This window comes from Muntiacus reevesi, chromosome 12, assembly GCF_963930625.1.
Source record: "Muntiacus reevesi chromosome 12, mMunRee1.1, whole genome shotgun sequence".
Lineage (NCBI taxonomy): Eukaryota > Metazoa > Chordata > Mammalia > Artiodactyla > Cervidae > Muntiacus > Muntiacus reevesi.
The window spans coordinates 36,315,461-36,331,914 of NC_089260.1; the positions used below are offsets into that span (position 1 = coordinate 36,315,461).

The following is a 16,454-nucleotide window of genomic DNA, read 5'->3' on the forward strand; positions in this document are numbered from 1 at the left end:
AGGTTTGTGATATTGTACAGGAGGCAGTGATCAAGATCATCCCCAAGAAAAAGAAATACGAAAAGGCAAAATGGTTATCTGAGGAGGTCTTACAAATAGCTGAGAAATGAAGAGAAGTTAAAGGCAAAGGAGAAAAGGAAAGATATACCCATTTGAAGGCAGAGTTCCAAAGAATAGCAGGGAGAGATAAGAAAGCCTTCCTCAGTGATCAGTGCAAAGAAATAGAGGAAAACAAGGGGAAAGGGAAGGGGAAAGACTAGAAATCTCTTCAAGAAAATTCGAGATAACAGGGGAACATTTCATGCAAAGACGGGCACAATAAAGGACAGAAATGGTATGGACCTAACAGAAGCAGAGATATTAAGAAGAGGTGACAAGAATACACAGAAGAACTGTACAAAAAAGATCTTCATGACCCAGATAACCATGATGGTGTGATCACTCACCTAGAGCCAGACATCCTGGAATGTGAAGTGAAGTGGACCTTAGGAAGCATCACTACGAACAAAGCTAGTGGAGGTGATGGAATTCCAGTTGAGCTATTTCAAATCCTGAAAGATGATGCTGTGAAAGAACTGCACTGAATATGCCAGCAAATGTGGTAAACTCAGCAGTGGTCACAGGACTGGAAAAGGTCAGTTTTCATTCCAGCCCCAAAGAAAGGCAATGCCAAAGAATGTTCAAACTACTGCACAATTGCACTCATCTCACACGCTAGCAAAGTAGTGCTCAAAATTCTCCAAGCTTCAACAGTATGTGAACTGTGAACTTCCAGATGTTCAAGCTGGATTTAGAAAAGGCAGAGGAACCAGAGATCAAATTGCCAGCATCCACTGGATCATTGAAAAAACAAGAGCATTCCAGAAAAACATCTGCTTTATTGACTATGCCAAAGCCTTTGACTGTATGGATCACAACAAACTGTGGAAAATTCTTTAAGAGATGGGAATACCAAACCACCTTGCCTGCCTCCTGAGAAATCTGTATGCAGGTCAAGAAGCAGCAGTTAGAACTGGACATGGAACAGTAGATTGGTTGCAAATGGGAAAGGAATATTGTCACCCTGCTTATTTAACTGCTATGCAGAGTACATCATGCGAAATGCTGGACTGGATGAAGCACAAGCTGGAATCAAGATTGCCGGGAGAAATATCAATAACCTCAGATATGCAGAGGACACCACCCTTATGGCAGAAAGTGAAGAAGAACTAAAGAGCCTCTTGATGAAAATGAAAGAGGAAAATGAAAAAGTTGGCTTAAACCTCAACATTCAGAAAACTAAGATCATGGCATCTGGTCCTATCACTTCACAGCAAATAAATGGGAAAACAGTGGAAACAGTGGCAAACTTTATTTTTTTGGCTCCAAAATCACTGCAGATGGTGACTGCAGCCATGAAATTAAAAGATGCTTGCTCCTTGGAAGAAAAGCTATGACCAACATAGCATATTTAAAAGCAGAGACATTACTTTGCCAACAGAAGTCTGTATAGTCAAAGCTATAGTTTTTCCAGTAGTCATGTATAGATGTAAGAGTTGGACCATAAAGAGCACCAAAGAATTGATGCTTTTTAACTGTGGTGTTGAAGAAGGCTTTTGAGAGTCCCTTGGACTACAAGGAGATCCAACCAGTCCATCCTAAAGGAGATCAATCCTGGGTGTTCATTGGAAGGACTGATGGTGAAGCTGAAACTCCAATACTTTGGCCACCTGATGCGAAGAACTGACTCATTTGAAAAGACCCTGATGCTGGGAAAGACTGAAGGTGGGAGGAGAAGGTGACGACAGAGGATGAGATGGTTGGAAGGCAAAACCGACTCGATGGACATGAGTTTGAGCAAAGTCCGGGAGTTGTTGATGGACAGGAAAGTCTGGCATGCCACAGTGCATGGGGTTGCAAAGAGTTGAACACAACTGAGCAACTGCACTGAACTCACCTGAAAAGTTGAGTTAATGTCACTTTAAAAAATCATTTCTCAATCAAGGTGTTCTGATTGTAATCTGATTTATATATAATAGAAAATATATGAAAACATAATAGGAATATGTAAAACATATATAATAGAAAACATTTAAAAAACCTATCAAACCTATTAAAAACATATGAGAAAACCTACATCTTTTTAGGTGAGTGAGTCACAGAGGCAAATACTGACCACATGCCCTCAAGAACTGTACAAGGAGAGGAGCATGGACAGCAGGCTTGAGGGTTTCCATCCGAGCTGCACGGCCTTTCTTCTCATGGAGATGGATGCAGGGGCCCCTTTTTGCCAGTGCTTGCGTTAGTTGGGTAATCCTGTTGACTACCCTTTGTTCCAAGTTCATGCTAAACCAGAAGACCTCTGGCGAGGATTTCAGTCTCTGATGGAATTGTGGACATTTTGCTGACTTGCATTATTAGAGTCAGCAACAGTTTTGATTGTACTATTAATACATTATCAGTTAATAAGTTAGCACTTGAGGTGTAGATATTGTCTGTGCCTTGGGTGGGTGAGTAAGGAAGAGGAAGAGGAGGGGAGGGAGGGGGAGAAGGAGAGGGAGGGAAAGAGGGGGAGAGAGGAAAGGAGGAAGAGAGAGAAGAGACAGAGAGAGAGAGAGATGTCTGTTTTTGACAACCTCACCATTAGGTGTCAGCGGCAGGCCAGAGGAGCCCTCTGAGGACAGACATCTTGTCCCCAGGTGGTGTGTTCATAGTCACTCCCCTGCTGTTGGCTTGTTTTCTGCACATACAGGATAAACACGGACTCGTGCCTTTATTTTAGTTGAGAGAAACTTTAAAGGAGCATTTTCATTTCACTTAGTGCAGGTGTTTAATTGATGTTCATGTTATTAAGAGCATTCTGTGATAATTCAGCAGCCTCGTTAGACAAATATTTCTGATATGTTCAGGAGGAATTGCCTTTCTCTTCAAAGGAAACTGCTTTTGGCCTGTGAGTCTCTTCATCTAAGCCTCTAATTTTTTAAAATTGGTTTGGGGCTCATTCAAGTTATTCTAGACGATTCCATTTTGCTGAAAATTTCTACCACTCAATAAGAAATTATCTCTTTTGTTATAATAGGGTACCTTTTGATTTGAATTTGAAAAGGTTTTAAAAATTTATTTGGCTGTGCCAGATGTTAGTTGCGGTATATGGGATCTAGTTCCCTGACCAGGTATTGAACCTGGGCCCCCTGCATTGGGAGTGTGGTGTCTTAACCACTGGACCACCAGGGAAGTGCCAGTGAAGAACTTTAATGCACTTTCCTGTCTTTCATGCTCATACATCCTGATTTCAGTTGCTGCAGTTATTTATTCATTCATTCTTTAATTCAAAAGTATTTGCAGAATGACAGCTTTGTGCCAGGCACTCTCCTGGACTGTAGGGTTTGAGTTACCAACCAAAATAATAGCTGGGTGAAATTTGAAAGCTTTAAAGGATATAACCTTAGATAAGTATTAATGTGTGTTTCAGTTAAAGTCATCTGTAGGGACTTCCCTAGTGGTCCAGTGGCTAAGAATCTGCCTTGAAATGCAGGGTACACATGTTCAATTCATGGTCAGGGAACCAAGATCCACATGCCATGGGGCAGTTAAGCCTGCTCACCACAACTAGAGAGTCTGTGGGCTCCTACAAAAGATCCTGAATGATGCAAGGGAGATCCTGAGTGCAACAACTAAGACCCAACACAGCCATCTACATAAATAAATAAAAATAAAGTCATCTAGCATAACAGTATAATGGTAAACAGTTATAGTGGGCACTATTAGTTTTTTGATTTTTCAGATGAGGAAACCTGAGCCACAGAGAGGTTAAGTGACTTCCCCATGGTCACACAGCCATTCGGCTAAAGGCCAGGACTTGAAACATGGCACACACGAGTTCAGGAGCCTGTGGTCCTCTCTGCCTTGTTCTGTCTCCCCAGGGCGATGATAGCTTAAGACTTCAACCCTCCAACCACTGTCCGGCAGTTACTTTGGTTCATCACCTGTGATCAAGAGATTATTTTGAGGGCAAAGGGGAATAATAATACACGGATGGCTCTTAAAAGCATGCTTGGCACACAGTATGCTTTGATCCATGTTGACCAGCCTCTCTTCTTCCTCTGTCTGCCGTTTGCTGCATTCTTCCTTCTCCTTTTCCCTCTACTCCTGCCCCTTTAATACTATTAGGGATGAAGAGTTCAAACAACTGTGTAAGAAACAGCAAAAATTTAAAAAGTCAATTCAGCTTTTTAAAAGAATAACTTCCAAAGTAAGAGTAAATATTAGATTGTAAAGTACTTAGTGTGTCTGAGTGAGAGTCAGGTTGTCCTCTTTGATTTTTTTCCTTTAGTGTTTTGAGGAATCCAGATTTACATTCCTGCTTTGATTATAGGTTACTATCTTTGAGGGTTGAAATCCAGTTGGAAAAACTTGCAACAAAATTTGCTTTATAGATGCTAGCTAATCTTCCCAATATATTAACATCTATTAGAGACAGTTCTGGTCCAGCAGCAATGTGGCTTTTTGCTTTTGAAGTTTTCCATGTTATATTTGAACATCAGTGAAGTTGGAGGTGATATGTAAGTTGAAACAAGTTGAAACTTTGTGTAACCTTGCATAGGGAAGCTAGAAATGCAAAGACAGCTGCCCACTTGTTAGATTACAGACTAGCCACTGATAAAATAGAATTTCATCTGAATATGGGTTGTAGAGATGTTCAGGTAGAGAAGCCCTGGTTGGTCTTGAAGTTGATATGCACTCCTTCTTCTTGGTGCTGTGATGGTTACTTCAAAAATGGGAACACTTTGACTTTTATTACTCTGATTTCATTCTCTGTTCTTTTTAGTCTTTTCTTATTGTGAAAAGTAACACATACAGAAATTCAACTCAGTGTTTATCACAAAATGAACACTTTATTGTAATCACTTCCATGCTTTTGTTATACATTCACACTTACACATATTTAGTGGGTGCATCCTTCATGGTACTCAAATGTTTAAATTCTTTATCTGCCGTAGCTGCTGACTGAAGTGCAATACCAGCAAGAGTGACTTTATCATTATCCCATAAAGGACCCTAAAGTCCTCTACAGGAGATGCTGTACTATTTCTTAGAATTCTCAAAGAGATCATTTTTAACATTCTTTAAGTTATATCACAAACATCTTTGGCACCTGCTAGGGTGTTCATTGGTAGGACTGATGTTGAAGCTGAAACTCAAATACATTAGTCACCTGATGCGAAGAGCTGACTCATTTGAAAAGACCCTGATGCTGGGAAAGATTGAGGGCAGGGGGAGAAGGGGATGACAGAGGATGAGATGGTTGGATGGCATCACCGACTCGATGGACATGGGTTTGGGTGAACTCCAGGAGTCGGTGATAGACAGGGAGACCTGGCGTGCTGTGGTTCATGGGGTCGCCAAGAGTCAGACACGACTAAACCACTGAAGTGAATTGAACTGAACTGAGGCACTTAATAAGTTAAAAGGCCCCCAAATTATCATTTCTGCTTTGGTTTTCTTAGAAGCGTGTTGGTAGTTCTTTCCTATGATAATGTTGTAAAAACAAAATATTTTTTAAAAGTTGTCTATATTTCCAACATTATTGAGTCTTCTCCTAACTGTTTACCCTATTGGTCAGTCTCCCCGGTCCCTGTGATGTCCCCTCTCAGTGATGCTCCACCACCATCCTTCTCTTACCTAATCCAGGGAGGACCCCATGATGAGTCATGCATAGCTCCCCACTGCTTTCCTGTTTTAATTCTTCATCCCCTGAAAATTCCAGGTGACATTTACAATTCAGTTTTTCAACTTTTATGATCAGGACTTGTTTCTCATGGAGCTTAAGCCTAAATTGACTTGTGCCCTGGATGTTGACTTCGTAGTCAACTTGATGCATCTAGAATTAATTCACTTTTATAATCTTTCTCCTCACTCTGCCTTTGCCCTAGTTCCTTTAAACTAACTTGTCTCCTGGCTTAAAGGGACACAGAGCACACCAGATGGCCCCTGGAGGAAATGACCTTTTATATAGATGCTTAGGGACAATGACTGTCCATTTCTGAATTTGTACTTACTTTATCCACCCATTTTCTCATTTTGTTGATACTATGGAATTCACTGTGTGAGTCCTGTGGACAAACGACTTATCACAGGGTTAGCCATTATGTACTTTCTTTTGTCAGAATTTGATTATTTCTGCCAAAATGTTCTAGTGAAGAGTCTTTTGGTTAAGAAGGAGAGAGAACTGTGACTTTGCTCACCTAAAAAGGGAAAGATGTTGCACAGAATGAAAGTTGTATTGGAATTCAAGGCAAGGAAAGGAAGCAAGTCCAGGCCCATCCAGACTAGGCCTGCAGATTGGAAAGCTGTTAGAAGTCAAGGTAGCTTCTAGAGCCCAAAGAAACCAAGAAACTCCTTTCTCTCCCATTTGAGCCCTCTTTTCTGCATGGTCATCTCGCCTTCCTTTCCTTTTCCTCTCTCTCTGCTCATATCCAGATCTTTCTTTGGGAACTGGCTTCCTCTGTATTCTTACAACTTTTACCTGTTCCCCAAAAATATCTTCTTCAACATCAAAACCTCCAGGAGTTTTTAGCTCAAGTGCCTACCACTAACTGATTAGCGCCTTAGTATTTTTAATTACACAATCCCAGGATAAGAATCTTAATTGTATCAGATAGTTTTGTTTCTCTTTTCATTCAGTCTAAACAATTTGTAGATTACCAGAAGACTAGGTTTGGTGGGTGGAATGCTACTGATGGTAGAAGGTGGCTGTGGCAATAGAGGAAACTTCATATCAGGTCGATTTCTCTCTCTCCCTCTGTTCTTGTCTCGTCGTAACAAAGATTTGGGACGATAGACTAATTACAGCTCACAGAGACAGGATTTCTCAGTTCCTGTCTCAGTGTAGCAAGGATTCGAAATGACTGACTGGTTACAGCTCAGTTACAGTTTTTTATTAAACAGAGGGGATAGTACATTCCCAAGATGTGGGAGCAGGCTGACCCAAGGGAGTGGCAGTGAGCGCTCTCTGCTTCCCTTTTTATACTCCCCGTCTCCTCTTGATCTGCCCTGTGCAGAACAGGGCTTGTACCCACCACCAGTCAGGAAAGGGAATGCATATAGGCGTATGCTCAAGGCTGATTGATAACTGCAAGTTGTATAATGACAGGGGGCCAAATGTTATTTGAATGGCCGTATAAGGACATTTAGTTTAATTAAGAGCAAGTACAGGTTTCTTACTAGGAAACTGACTACTGCTACTAAGAAGTGATATGTCATTTTAAAGTCACTTGAAGTTGTCAGATAGTGACTCTGAAACCTTTCTGTTCTGGTACTAAATGTGTGGGAGAATGATGGCTGCAGGAACTGTTCAGTGGTCTCGTGTGTGTGTGTGTACATACGTACATACTTGTATGTGTGTGCTTTATCTTTTGAGGGGAGGTGGTGAACACAGGATTAAGAGTTCAAAGACCTAAGTTCCATTTATGATTCTGCTGTGACCTATAAATTATTAACTCTTGAGCCTTGATGCCAGATGCCTTACAGGTACTGGTGAAAACACGCGACAGTTTTCAAAGTGCTATAAAAATGCCAAGTTGATTTATTAGCTGAATTATGAACTACTGGAATCAGATTGGCTCATGAATAAAAGTTATGTTGTGCTAACTTTGATCCCCTCCACCTCAAAAAGCAAATAATTCTTTATGGTGCCAGAAGAACGAGATTCTAGAAAACTAAGTTTTGTTTGCTTTTTATAATATCTATTCGCCACTTTACTAACTCCATTTCTGTCTCTTTTTAATGCTGCCTCTTAGCATACGCTCCATTCAACACTCAATTAGCATGCCTGCTATGAGGTAAAGTATATTTTCACAAAATGTAGTTGGTCTGATGCTTTCTTACTTTTTATCCAAATGTCTCTCTTGAACTGTTCTGAAGTAGGAGCTAGAAGTCTGCTCTAAACAAGCTGTGAAACCTGTTACCAGCTTTCAGTTGGTCCTCCCAATGTTATTAGGCTGGTGTAAGAAATCCACTAAATGTTTGTGATTTTAAAAAGGAATTATTATTTCTACTTTATTTTGTAAATGTGTTAAATTGTTTCATTATGGAATCTGTTTAATTAAAAACAAATTGAACATTGCTCATCTGGTCACCCGTTTCTTTTCATGGATGTAGGTGGCCCACTTCCTCTGTTCACATTAGCTTTAGTTACAGTCTCCCTTTCTCTCATCCTCCCCATTTCTACTTCCCTCATCCCACTGTGACATCTGGAACCAACTGGGATCTGATTCTGTGTCCTCTTCCATCAGTAAGCACTTTACTGTCTCACCTGACCTCTCTATAGAGGCAGAGGATTTTTCAACAGTGTACACTTGACTTGAACTTTAGTGTCCATCGGGACTATCTGGAGGGTTTGTTACAAGTCCCACTTGGTGGGCCCATGTCGACTTTCTGATTCTCTAAGCCTGGGGTGGGACCTGAAAATCTGCTTTGCTAACAACTTCCCAAGGGCTACAACTGGTCTGGGGACCACCCTTTGGGACCAACTGCCCGTCACCATGATGGGAAGGGGGAAGCCCATTTTTCCTTCTCATATTTCATTATGGTAGTAGGAAGTGTAGTGGAGGTCAGGTGGATAGTATAAAAGCTTGGGAAACCTAGGAGAAAGCAACACACAGCCACTGTGATCCTCCCTAACTAACGTGGATGAGTGTGAAGGCACGGGAGAGGCTTCCTGTGGGCTTGGAGGGCCTCTGTTCATTGGGGCAGCTTTGTGAAGTGGCCAAATCGAGCTTCCTGCTCCTCCCTTCCTTTTGGTCTCAGTTTCTCTGTTATGCTGCTCCTGGGAATCAGGATCTTGGTGAGGAACCTCCTGTGGTTTGCTTGTCCTGCCCTCCTGAGCTGACGTGGGTTCAGGTAGAAATCTTGCCAGGCAACATATGAATTTAAACATTAGTTCTAGACTGTAGCACTTTAACCAAAGTCAGACTGAGCTAACAGTGGCTTTTACTTATACGGTGACAGGTTGGTTGAGGAATTGATAGACTCAGTGCTGTACCTGACTTCGTTCCCTCTTCTCACACATCTGTTTTACCTGTATGTCTAACACTGGCTCTGTTCAAAGAATCAAAAAGATTGTTGTAGAAATCTTAGAACAGAAGTTGATAATCTCACATAATAAGATACCATTTGTATGTATGTCTGTGGTACAGGTGTTACATATGGTTTGTGTGTTCTTTTGCTGATTGAGAATAATGGCTAACGGGAATACAGTCAACTAATAATGTTTTCTGAATTGTTGAAATTTTTGTTCAGTGTGTGTAATTTTGTTATCTGTTTTTCTTTTCTCTCCATAGAAACTCTCCAACTTTCAAATCATTTGAAGAAAAGGTCGAAAACTTAAAGGCAAGTAAAGAAATGAACAGGGTCTTTCTGTTAGCTTGTTTGGTGCCTGAACTTTCTTTGTTGTGGGTAGATTATTCAAATTAGAATTTCCTTTCAAAAATATTTAAAGAGCTTTAATAACTTTAATCCTTACCTTATTAATGGGTATTTAAGGTGATATATTGGAGAAGGAAATGGCAACCCACTCCAGCATTCTTGCCTGGAGAATCCCATGAACAGAGGACCCTGGCAGGCTACAGCCCATGGGGTCACAAGAGTTGGACATGACTTAGCCACTAAACCAACCAAAGTGATACATACTCTTAATAAATTTTTTCAGTATATATTGTAGTATGACAGCATGAGTGCTGAAAAGAAATGTATAATTTTTAAAAGTAATACTTCAGAAGTTTGTGCTGCTTTTTGTATTATTCACTTCAAATACTTTTGTAATTGGACAAAATATAATACAAATCTCGTAGAAAGTTAAAAACAATATAGAAAAGCACAAAAAATAAAACACAAAAAAATGGTCCTACAACCCAGGGACAGTGATATGTTGTAGGACTATACTGTTACACTTAAAAAAAAAAAAATTAACTAGGGACTTCCCTGGTGGTCCAGTAGTTAAGAATCTGCCTTGCAGTGCAGTGGATGTAGATTAGATCCCTGGTTGGGGAACTAAGATCCCACATGCTGTGGAGCAACTAAGCTGGAGAATCGCAATTAGGGAGTCTGGGCATCACAGTGAAAGATCCTGCATGACACAAGGATGATCTTGTATGCTACAACTAAGACCTGATGTAGCCAAATAAATATTTTTTAAAAAAATAATTAACCATAAATCATAAACATTTTTCTGTATCATTAAGTATTCTTCAATATTATGTTTAACAGCTGCTTGCATAGCCTTATGATGGATGTTGTTTGTTCAGTCCTTAATTATTGAACATTTTTATTATTATGATGATGCCATGGCAATCAATGATGATTCACTTTTATTTTTAATTGCTTTGATTTTGGTGAAGGTGGACATTTGCCCATAATAATCAACTTTATGAATTTGTAAATTGCATTATCTTCAAGATTATATTTGAAACTATAAAATCATCAAGGATCACAAGTGATGAGAAATGATGTTTTGTTCCCATCCACTGTCCAGCCTTCTCCACAGAGTTTGTGCAAAGCCCATATGTTCATTTTTTCCAAAACTAATTCTGGTAATTATGGTGAATATCTTTAAAATAAAATATCTTAAGTAATAAACTTAAATTAAAACTAGTATCTTAAGTATTAAGATAAAACTGATATCTTAAGTATTTCATATATATCAGCTTTAATATACTCATATTTTATCTTTCAGAATTGTAATTGAGTCACTTCTTTTTAAATGCTGTTTTTTAAAATTACAGAATCAGGGTGTGCTAATAGAAAAAAACCAAACACTGTATCACAAGCTGGATCTTTTTTTCTTGCATATAGAAACACTACTCCCACCTTTTCTCTTTTACATAAATGTGTTTTTCAAAAAGGAATCATACTGTATACACAACCCTGCAACTGGCTCATTTAATGCCCCCAGCATGCATGCTCTAATGAATCCACAAATGCAGGCCCCTGTTCTTTTTGCTCACTGATGCTTTTCAGTGGCCTGGAAGAGTCCTTGACGCACTGCAGCTACTTAATACATATTTGATGAGAAAAAAATACATCATAGTCATTATTCTAGGTCAGTACCAGAGGCCTGCTTTATTCTTGTTAATTCCTACTTGGGTATTTGAAAACAAACTGTGCATCCCAAGAAGTCAAGGTTTTACTCTGATTCAGTTCTCAAAATTTTAGGAATATCATAGTCTCTCCTTGAAATCTACCCTGAGTGTTAGTTTTTGAAATGACTAGCTGGAAAACCAGGCAGCCTCCGTTCTTTTAACAATGAAGAGGAGGAGAAACTTCCAGGTCATTACTATGTACTTTCCTCCGGAGTATATTCAGACTCTATAAAATCAGTTTTTGAAATATGACTAGGCACCATTCAGATTTCAAAAAAATGTAATTTTTAAAAGCATATAATGTATTAGACAAATATCACAAAGGAAGCTGTAAAATATAGTTGTATGATTGGGATATAGTTTTTCCTAACTTACATTGATATTCAGTTAAACATGGGGTCTACTTGTACTTTCATTTAGGTTTTGGATTGAGTCATTAACTGTGATTCTTGAGCATTTGCCATGTACCAGGAGATGAGTATTGGGCACTGGGAATACCACAGTGAGCAAGAGTGACACAGATGCTTTCTGAAGATGTTGAGGCAGTTAAATGGCCAATGAAAATAAAGGGAGGGTACGGGCTTGCCAAGTGGCTCAGTAGTAAAGAATCCACTCACAATGCAGGAGAGGCAGGAGACGCAGTTTTGATCCCTAAGTTGGAAAGATGCCACAGAGAAAGAAATGGCAACCCACTCCAGTATTCTTGCCTAGAAAATCCCATGGACAGAGGAGCCTGGCAGGCTACAGTTCATGGGGTCACAAAAGAGTTTGAAATGACTTAGTGACTAAACAACAACAACAACAAAGCACTAGGACAGTGGAAGTCAAGGGTGCAGTGAGGATCAGTAGTGGGAATCTGTCACCTTTGGCAGGAGGGAAGGTCAGAGAGACCGCTCTGAAGATGCAGTAATGTAAATGGAGGCCTTTAGGTTGAAAGGAATGTTTGAAGCTTTGGGGACCCTTTGAGGAACTTTACTGTGCTATAGGTTATAGAGCAAGAGACAGAGCTAGAGAGATAGGTGGACCACGTTAAAGAAAAAGTGGGAAGCCATAGAAAGATTTTAAACAATCCGAGTCGTGCATTCTTCTATGCATTTTAGTAAGATCACTGTCGGCCCTGCAGATCTAAGGGGAGAGAGACTGGAGAAGGAGACAGGTGGGAGGAAGGTGTTGTGATCAGGCCAAAGTTGATGGCATGTGAGTTGAGCTAGTGCCAGTGGGACAGAGTTGAGAGAGATTTAGAATTTAGAAGTGACAGACAAAAAGTTAGTGATTGACTGGATGGGGAACAAGATGGGGAAGGACCAAGGATAAGAAGGCAGTCTGACCGGGAGGTGCTAACTGCCATTCACGGCCTTGGAGTAGGAAGGGATCAGTGGTGGGGAGGAGTAATTTTAGACTTATAAATTGCAAGAGGTCTTCTTAACATTTTCTTATAATTAAGGAATGTTTTAATAAATTTAATAACCATACAGTAGATACAAGTTATGCAAATTTTTCAGACAATTCAAAGATTTTGGATGGGAGGCCAAAAAGAAGGAGAGAGAAAATTTCAACTAGATTCCGACTGTTAGTGAGTCTGTGGCCAGTCATGACTGAGCTAAGAGCATTATTTGTGTCTGGGAAACATACATGTATTTCTTTCCTTTGTTTTACTCAATAATATTTCACAAAATATTATCTAAAGAGAGTTCAGTAGCTTCTTTAGCATAACAGGTCTTATAAAATTCTATAAATTTTATATTTATAAAGATAAATTTCCCCGTAAAGAGCAATAAGCAGATAGGGGGAAAAAGTAAAGGGGTAGAATTTACCAATTTGAATATTTTCAGCATGGAAACTGCATAAGTTTTTCTATGAAACCGCATGGAACATGACAACAGTACTAAATTCTGACAAATATAATAATCACTGAGCTCTCAGGCTCCTGGTTTATTTTTCCTTCAAAGTAAGATTTGAGGTCCTTTATGCAGAGTCAGCGAAGTGTGTGTGTCGTAACGTCTCTTCCTTTTTGAACTTTTCAAAGTCTAAAGTCGGGGGAAACAAGCCTGCTGGTGGGGATTTCGGAGAAGTCTTGAATTCGACTGCAAGCGCTAGCGCCACCAGCACGGAGCCTCTTCCAGAGCAGACACAGGAGAGCCTGTGAGCCTCCGCCTTTGTTCTGCTGCTCACTGCCAGATGCTGCGAGATCCAAGCACATCTTGTCAACATTCATTGCCATGAACTTCCACCAGATGTGCTTTTGTTGAGCTTTACATATTCCTTTGACCAAATAGCTTGTGGGTTGAACAATGTAAAAGCATCTTCACTCCTATTCCTGGGAAACACCCTTTAATGTGCATTTCAGGCCCTTTATTTAGGAAATATCACGATGAAAACACATCTAGTACCTGGGGATCCTCACTAGAATGATCTGAGAAGCTGTGGGTTATCATAATTACTTACACAATTGCTCTGGGTGTGGGCTACCAGTTTGATCTTTGTCGTCTATACAGGTTTCTGTTTTTCCTCTTTGAATCTGTATATTTGATTCCTAGATTAGACTGTTCTTTAAAATGATCTGCATCCTGGTTATTAAAAAAGTTTTGGCGAAATGTTCTTTACCTCCAAGGGAAGAACTATCAGATACACAAAATATTTTTAAATATCGTTTGGGGATAAACTATCTTATATCTTGGGTGCCTGAAGACACCAGACTAAAGAAATCTGCTCTGTATTCAGTTTCTTATAGTTTTGTAAGTGACATTATGTACAGTAATTCCAAATCCTAGGTGACCTGAGAGTGGAGCCCTTTGTTTATCACCATCTGTGACAGTAACCATTTGAGTGCCATGGTTATTATGCCACTTATAGCTACTTACTTTTCACCAGATTAAAATTTTAGTTTTGGAGGAAATTATAAGGTAACATTCTAAATCAAGCATATTGTATTAACAATAGGTTGAAATTTGAACACTGTCCTCAAACATTCAGTTCCAAAGCCTGAAAGTTTGTTTTAGATCTAGGCAGCTGAAAAGTGCTAAAATCAATCACATTAGGGGAAACGCTGTCTTCATTTAATTCACTTAGCAGCATTTAAAATAAGCACACCAAGTTATATGACTAATATAACTTGAAAAAATTTTATACTAAGGGGTTGGTGATAACTCCTGAGGATTTCATGCATTAATAAAAATTAACTCATCATTTTATACTTACTTGTTTTCAGTTTGTTAGAAATTACAAAATGATACTGTAGGCATTGCCCCCTGTTTTGAAACGTGTCAGGGCTGAATGAACCAAAGCCTCTGGAATATCTGCATGGAGGCCAAGGTACTCTCATTAACTCTAGCAGTTACTTACTCATCACCACTATCTTTTCCTTATGCTGTATATGGTTATGGCCTACAATGTTGTATTTGTTATTTATCAAGTTGTGATTGTTTTATTATTGTTTATGCCAAATGTTAATTGCCAAGTTTGGAGTGACCTAAAACATTTTTTAAAAGCATGACTAGATTTACTTGGGGATAAATTATCTTATGAAAACCAAATCTGAAAAGCTACAAGTGTTGATTGTTATGAAGTACTATGCTGCCCTTCTTGATTGCTGGAGCTTTTGTGAGCACTTCAGATGCAATTGAAACTATGCTCTATTACATGTGAAAAGCTTAATAAATTCTGTGTATCAGTAGCACAGGTCTCAATATTTATTATGAGACCAATGGTCTGGAAACAGCTTGTTGTATTACATAATCAACTGGTACCCAGGCTTAAAAAAAAAAAAGACAATTTTTTACCATCTGCTTTATATCATTGCTTCATGGTATCAGACTACCATAAATTATTTACTTGAAAAGGCTTTAAGGCAAAGTTTGTTGAAGCATTGTCCCAGAGGAATCCATGTGTATACATTTGTCTTTTAAAAGAGATACTATGGTTACTCAATAAGGCTGGTAAGTTATTTTTTCAACCAATTAGTCTTTCTGTTGCTTTTATCACATCTTTCATCACATTGATTCTTGGATGTCCTGTCCTGTTACTGTCTTTTTAATAAGGCAAAATGGAGAAGATGGCGCATTCTTTAGTTAAATGAAATATCCTCAAATCTCTTTATTTTATGGGAGAAATGATAGAGATAGGGTTGGAAGGTGGGATGGGTGTATGTGGGTACTGGTGATGGTCGTAAAAGAAGAAAATGGAGAAACACTTTTATAGACATCTACCTATAACTTAATTTAGAAATGATCTGATCTATAGCAAAGCACTCTGCCTCTAAAGAAGCAACAAAAAAGTAGAGGGAGAATAAATGTAGAAAAATACACATCAACTTAGAAATCTTATTCCAAGTAGTCTCTGTGGAAGATCCAATATTACAAATTCACAGATACTTAAGCAATTTAGAACACAGTAATTACTAAGAACACCAGAGAGGGATCCTGGTTATTCTACTGTGTTTCTTGTTTGACACGAGAAGAACATTGCAACAAGAGTGAGAGCTCAGATACTTAAGGATTCAAGAAGTGTGATAGAAGAAAACAATTCCTAAAATTATCCCCTTCTTACAAAGGAATGTCCTTAATTTATAGAGCTTGTGGGAAATAAAGCAAGAATTCTTACACCTATGAAGCCAAAGTAATCCAAGGAAAACAGTAGAAACCATTGGATTATTTTAGTAGTAATTCAAACTACTGAAATGGGGGGGGGTGGGGAACCACGTTGAATTTGGACTATTTCTGGATCTGTTAATGAAGAAATACTACTGTTTATTTTGTGTGTGTGTGTGTATATAGTATTTGAAAACAATAAAAATTCTATAATTTGGGCATGAGTTCTTTTGTATGTATTACCTATCTGCTGAGGAAAGGGGTAAATCCATTAATTATACAACTTCTCTCCAGACCTGTTATATCCTGGATATAGAAAGAACCAGGAGTAGCTCTATGGAATCAATTTATCAAACAAAAAAGCTACATGCTGACTACACAAAGACATTTGTAAATGACTTTTTGCTCAGTTTGTGCCAGAGATGCTGCATAAGGCCTTATGTAAGAATTGCATGTTTCTTTTATTAAGACCCAGATGACAAAACAGATTTTAACCCATAATGGAGAGATACTGGGCCATTAATTAGTGAATTGTCCCATTGTAATTGGATTAATTATAGAGACCATTTAGTTTTCAGTTACTAAGAAAGCATTATCACTTTTAAGTAAACTTACAAACCATAGATTTCAATTACCATGTTCTGATTCTGAAATAAAAATGAACCAAAATTAAAAGGAGCCAAAAGAACTCACATGCCTAGCACCTGCCAGTACTTCATACTTAAATGCTGCTTGGCCACCTTCACTGTTA

The 16,454-nt window shown here is 38.9% G+C and overlaps 1 protein-coding gene and 1 non-coding gene across 3 annotated transcripts in view; one reads left to right on the top strand and one right to left on the bottom strand.

Annotated features, from left to right (window-relative positions):
• Positions 1 to 15,926, top strand: part of TPD52 (tumor protein D52) — a 117,986-nt gene extending 102,060 nt beyond the window's left edge. For both annotated transcript variants that reach the window (XM_065902528.1, XM_065902527.1), the window contains exons 5-6: positions 9,321 to 9,369; positions 13,144 to 15,926. In XM_065902528.1, the coding sequence (XP_065758600.1) occupies positions 9,321 to 9,369; positions 13,144 to 13,263 (169 nt within the window). In that variant the 3' untranslated portion in view covers positions 13,264 to 15,926. The remainder of the gene's footprint in view (positions 1 to 9,320; positions 9,370 to 13,143) is intronic.
• On the bottom strand, positions 3,141 to 3,213 carry TRNAG-CCC (transfer RNA glycine (anticodon CCC)). Its single transcript has one exon. It is a non-coding gene; the product is annotated as a tRNA-Gly (tRNA).
• Positions 15,927 to 16,454: the final 528 nt, after the last annotated feature.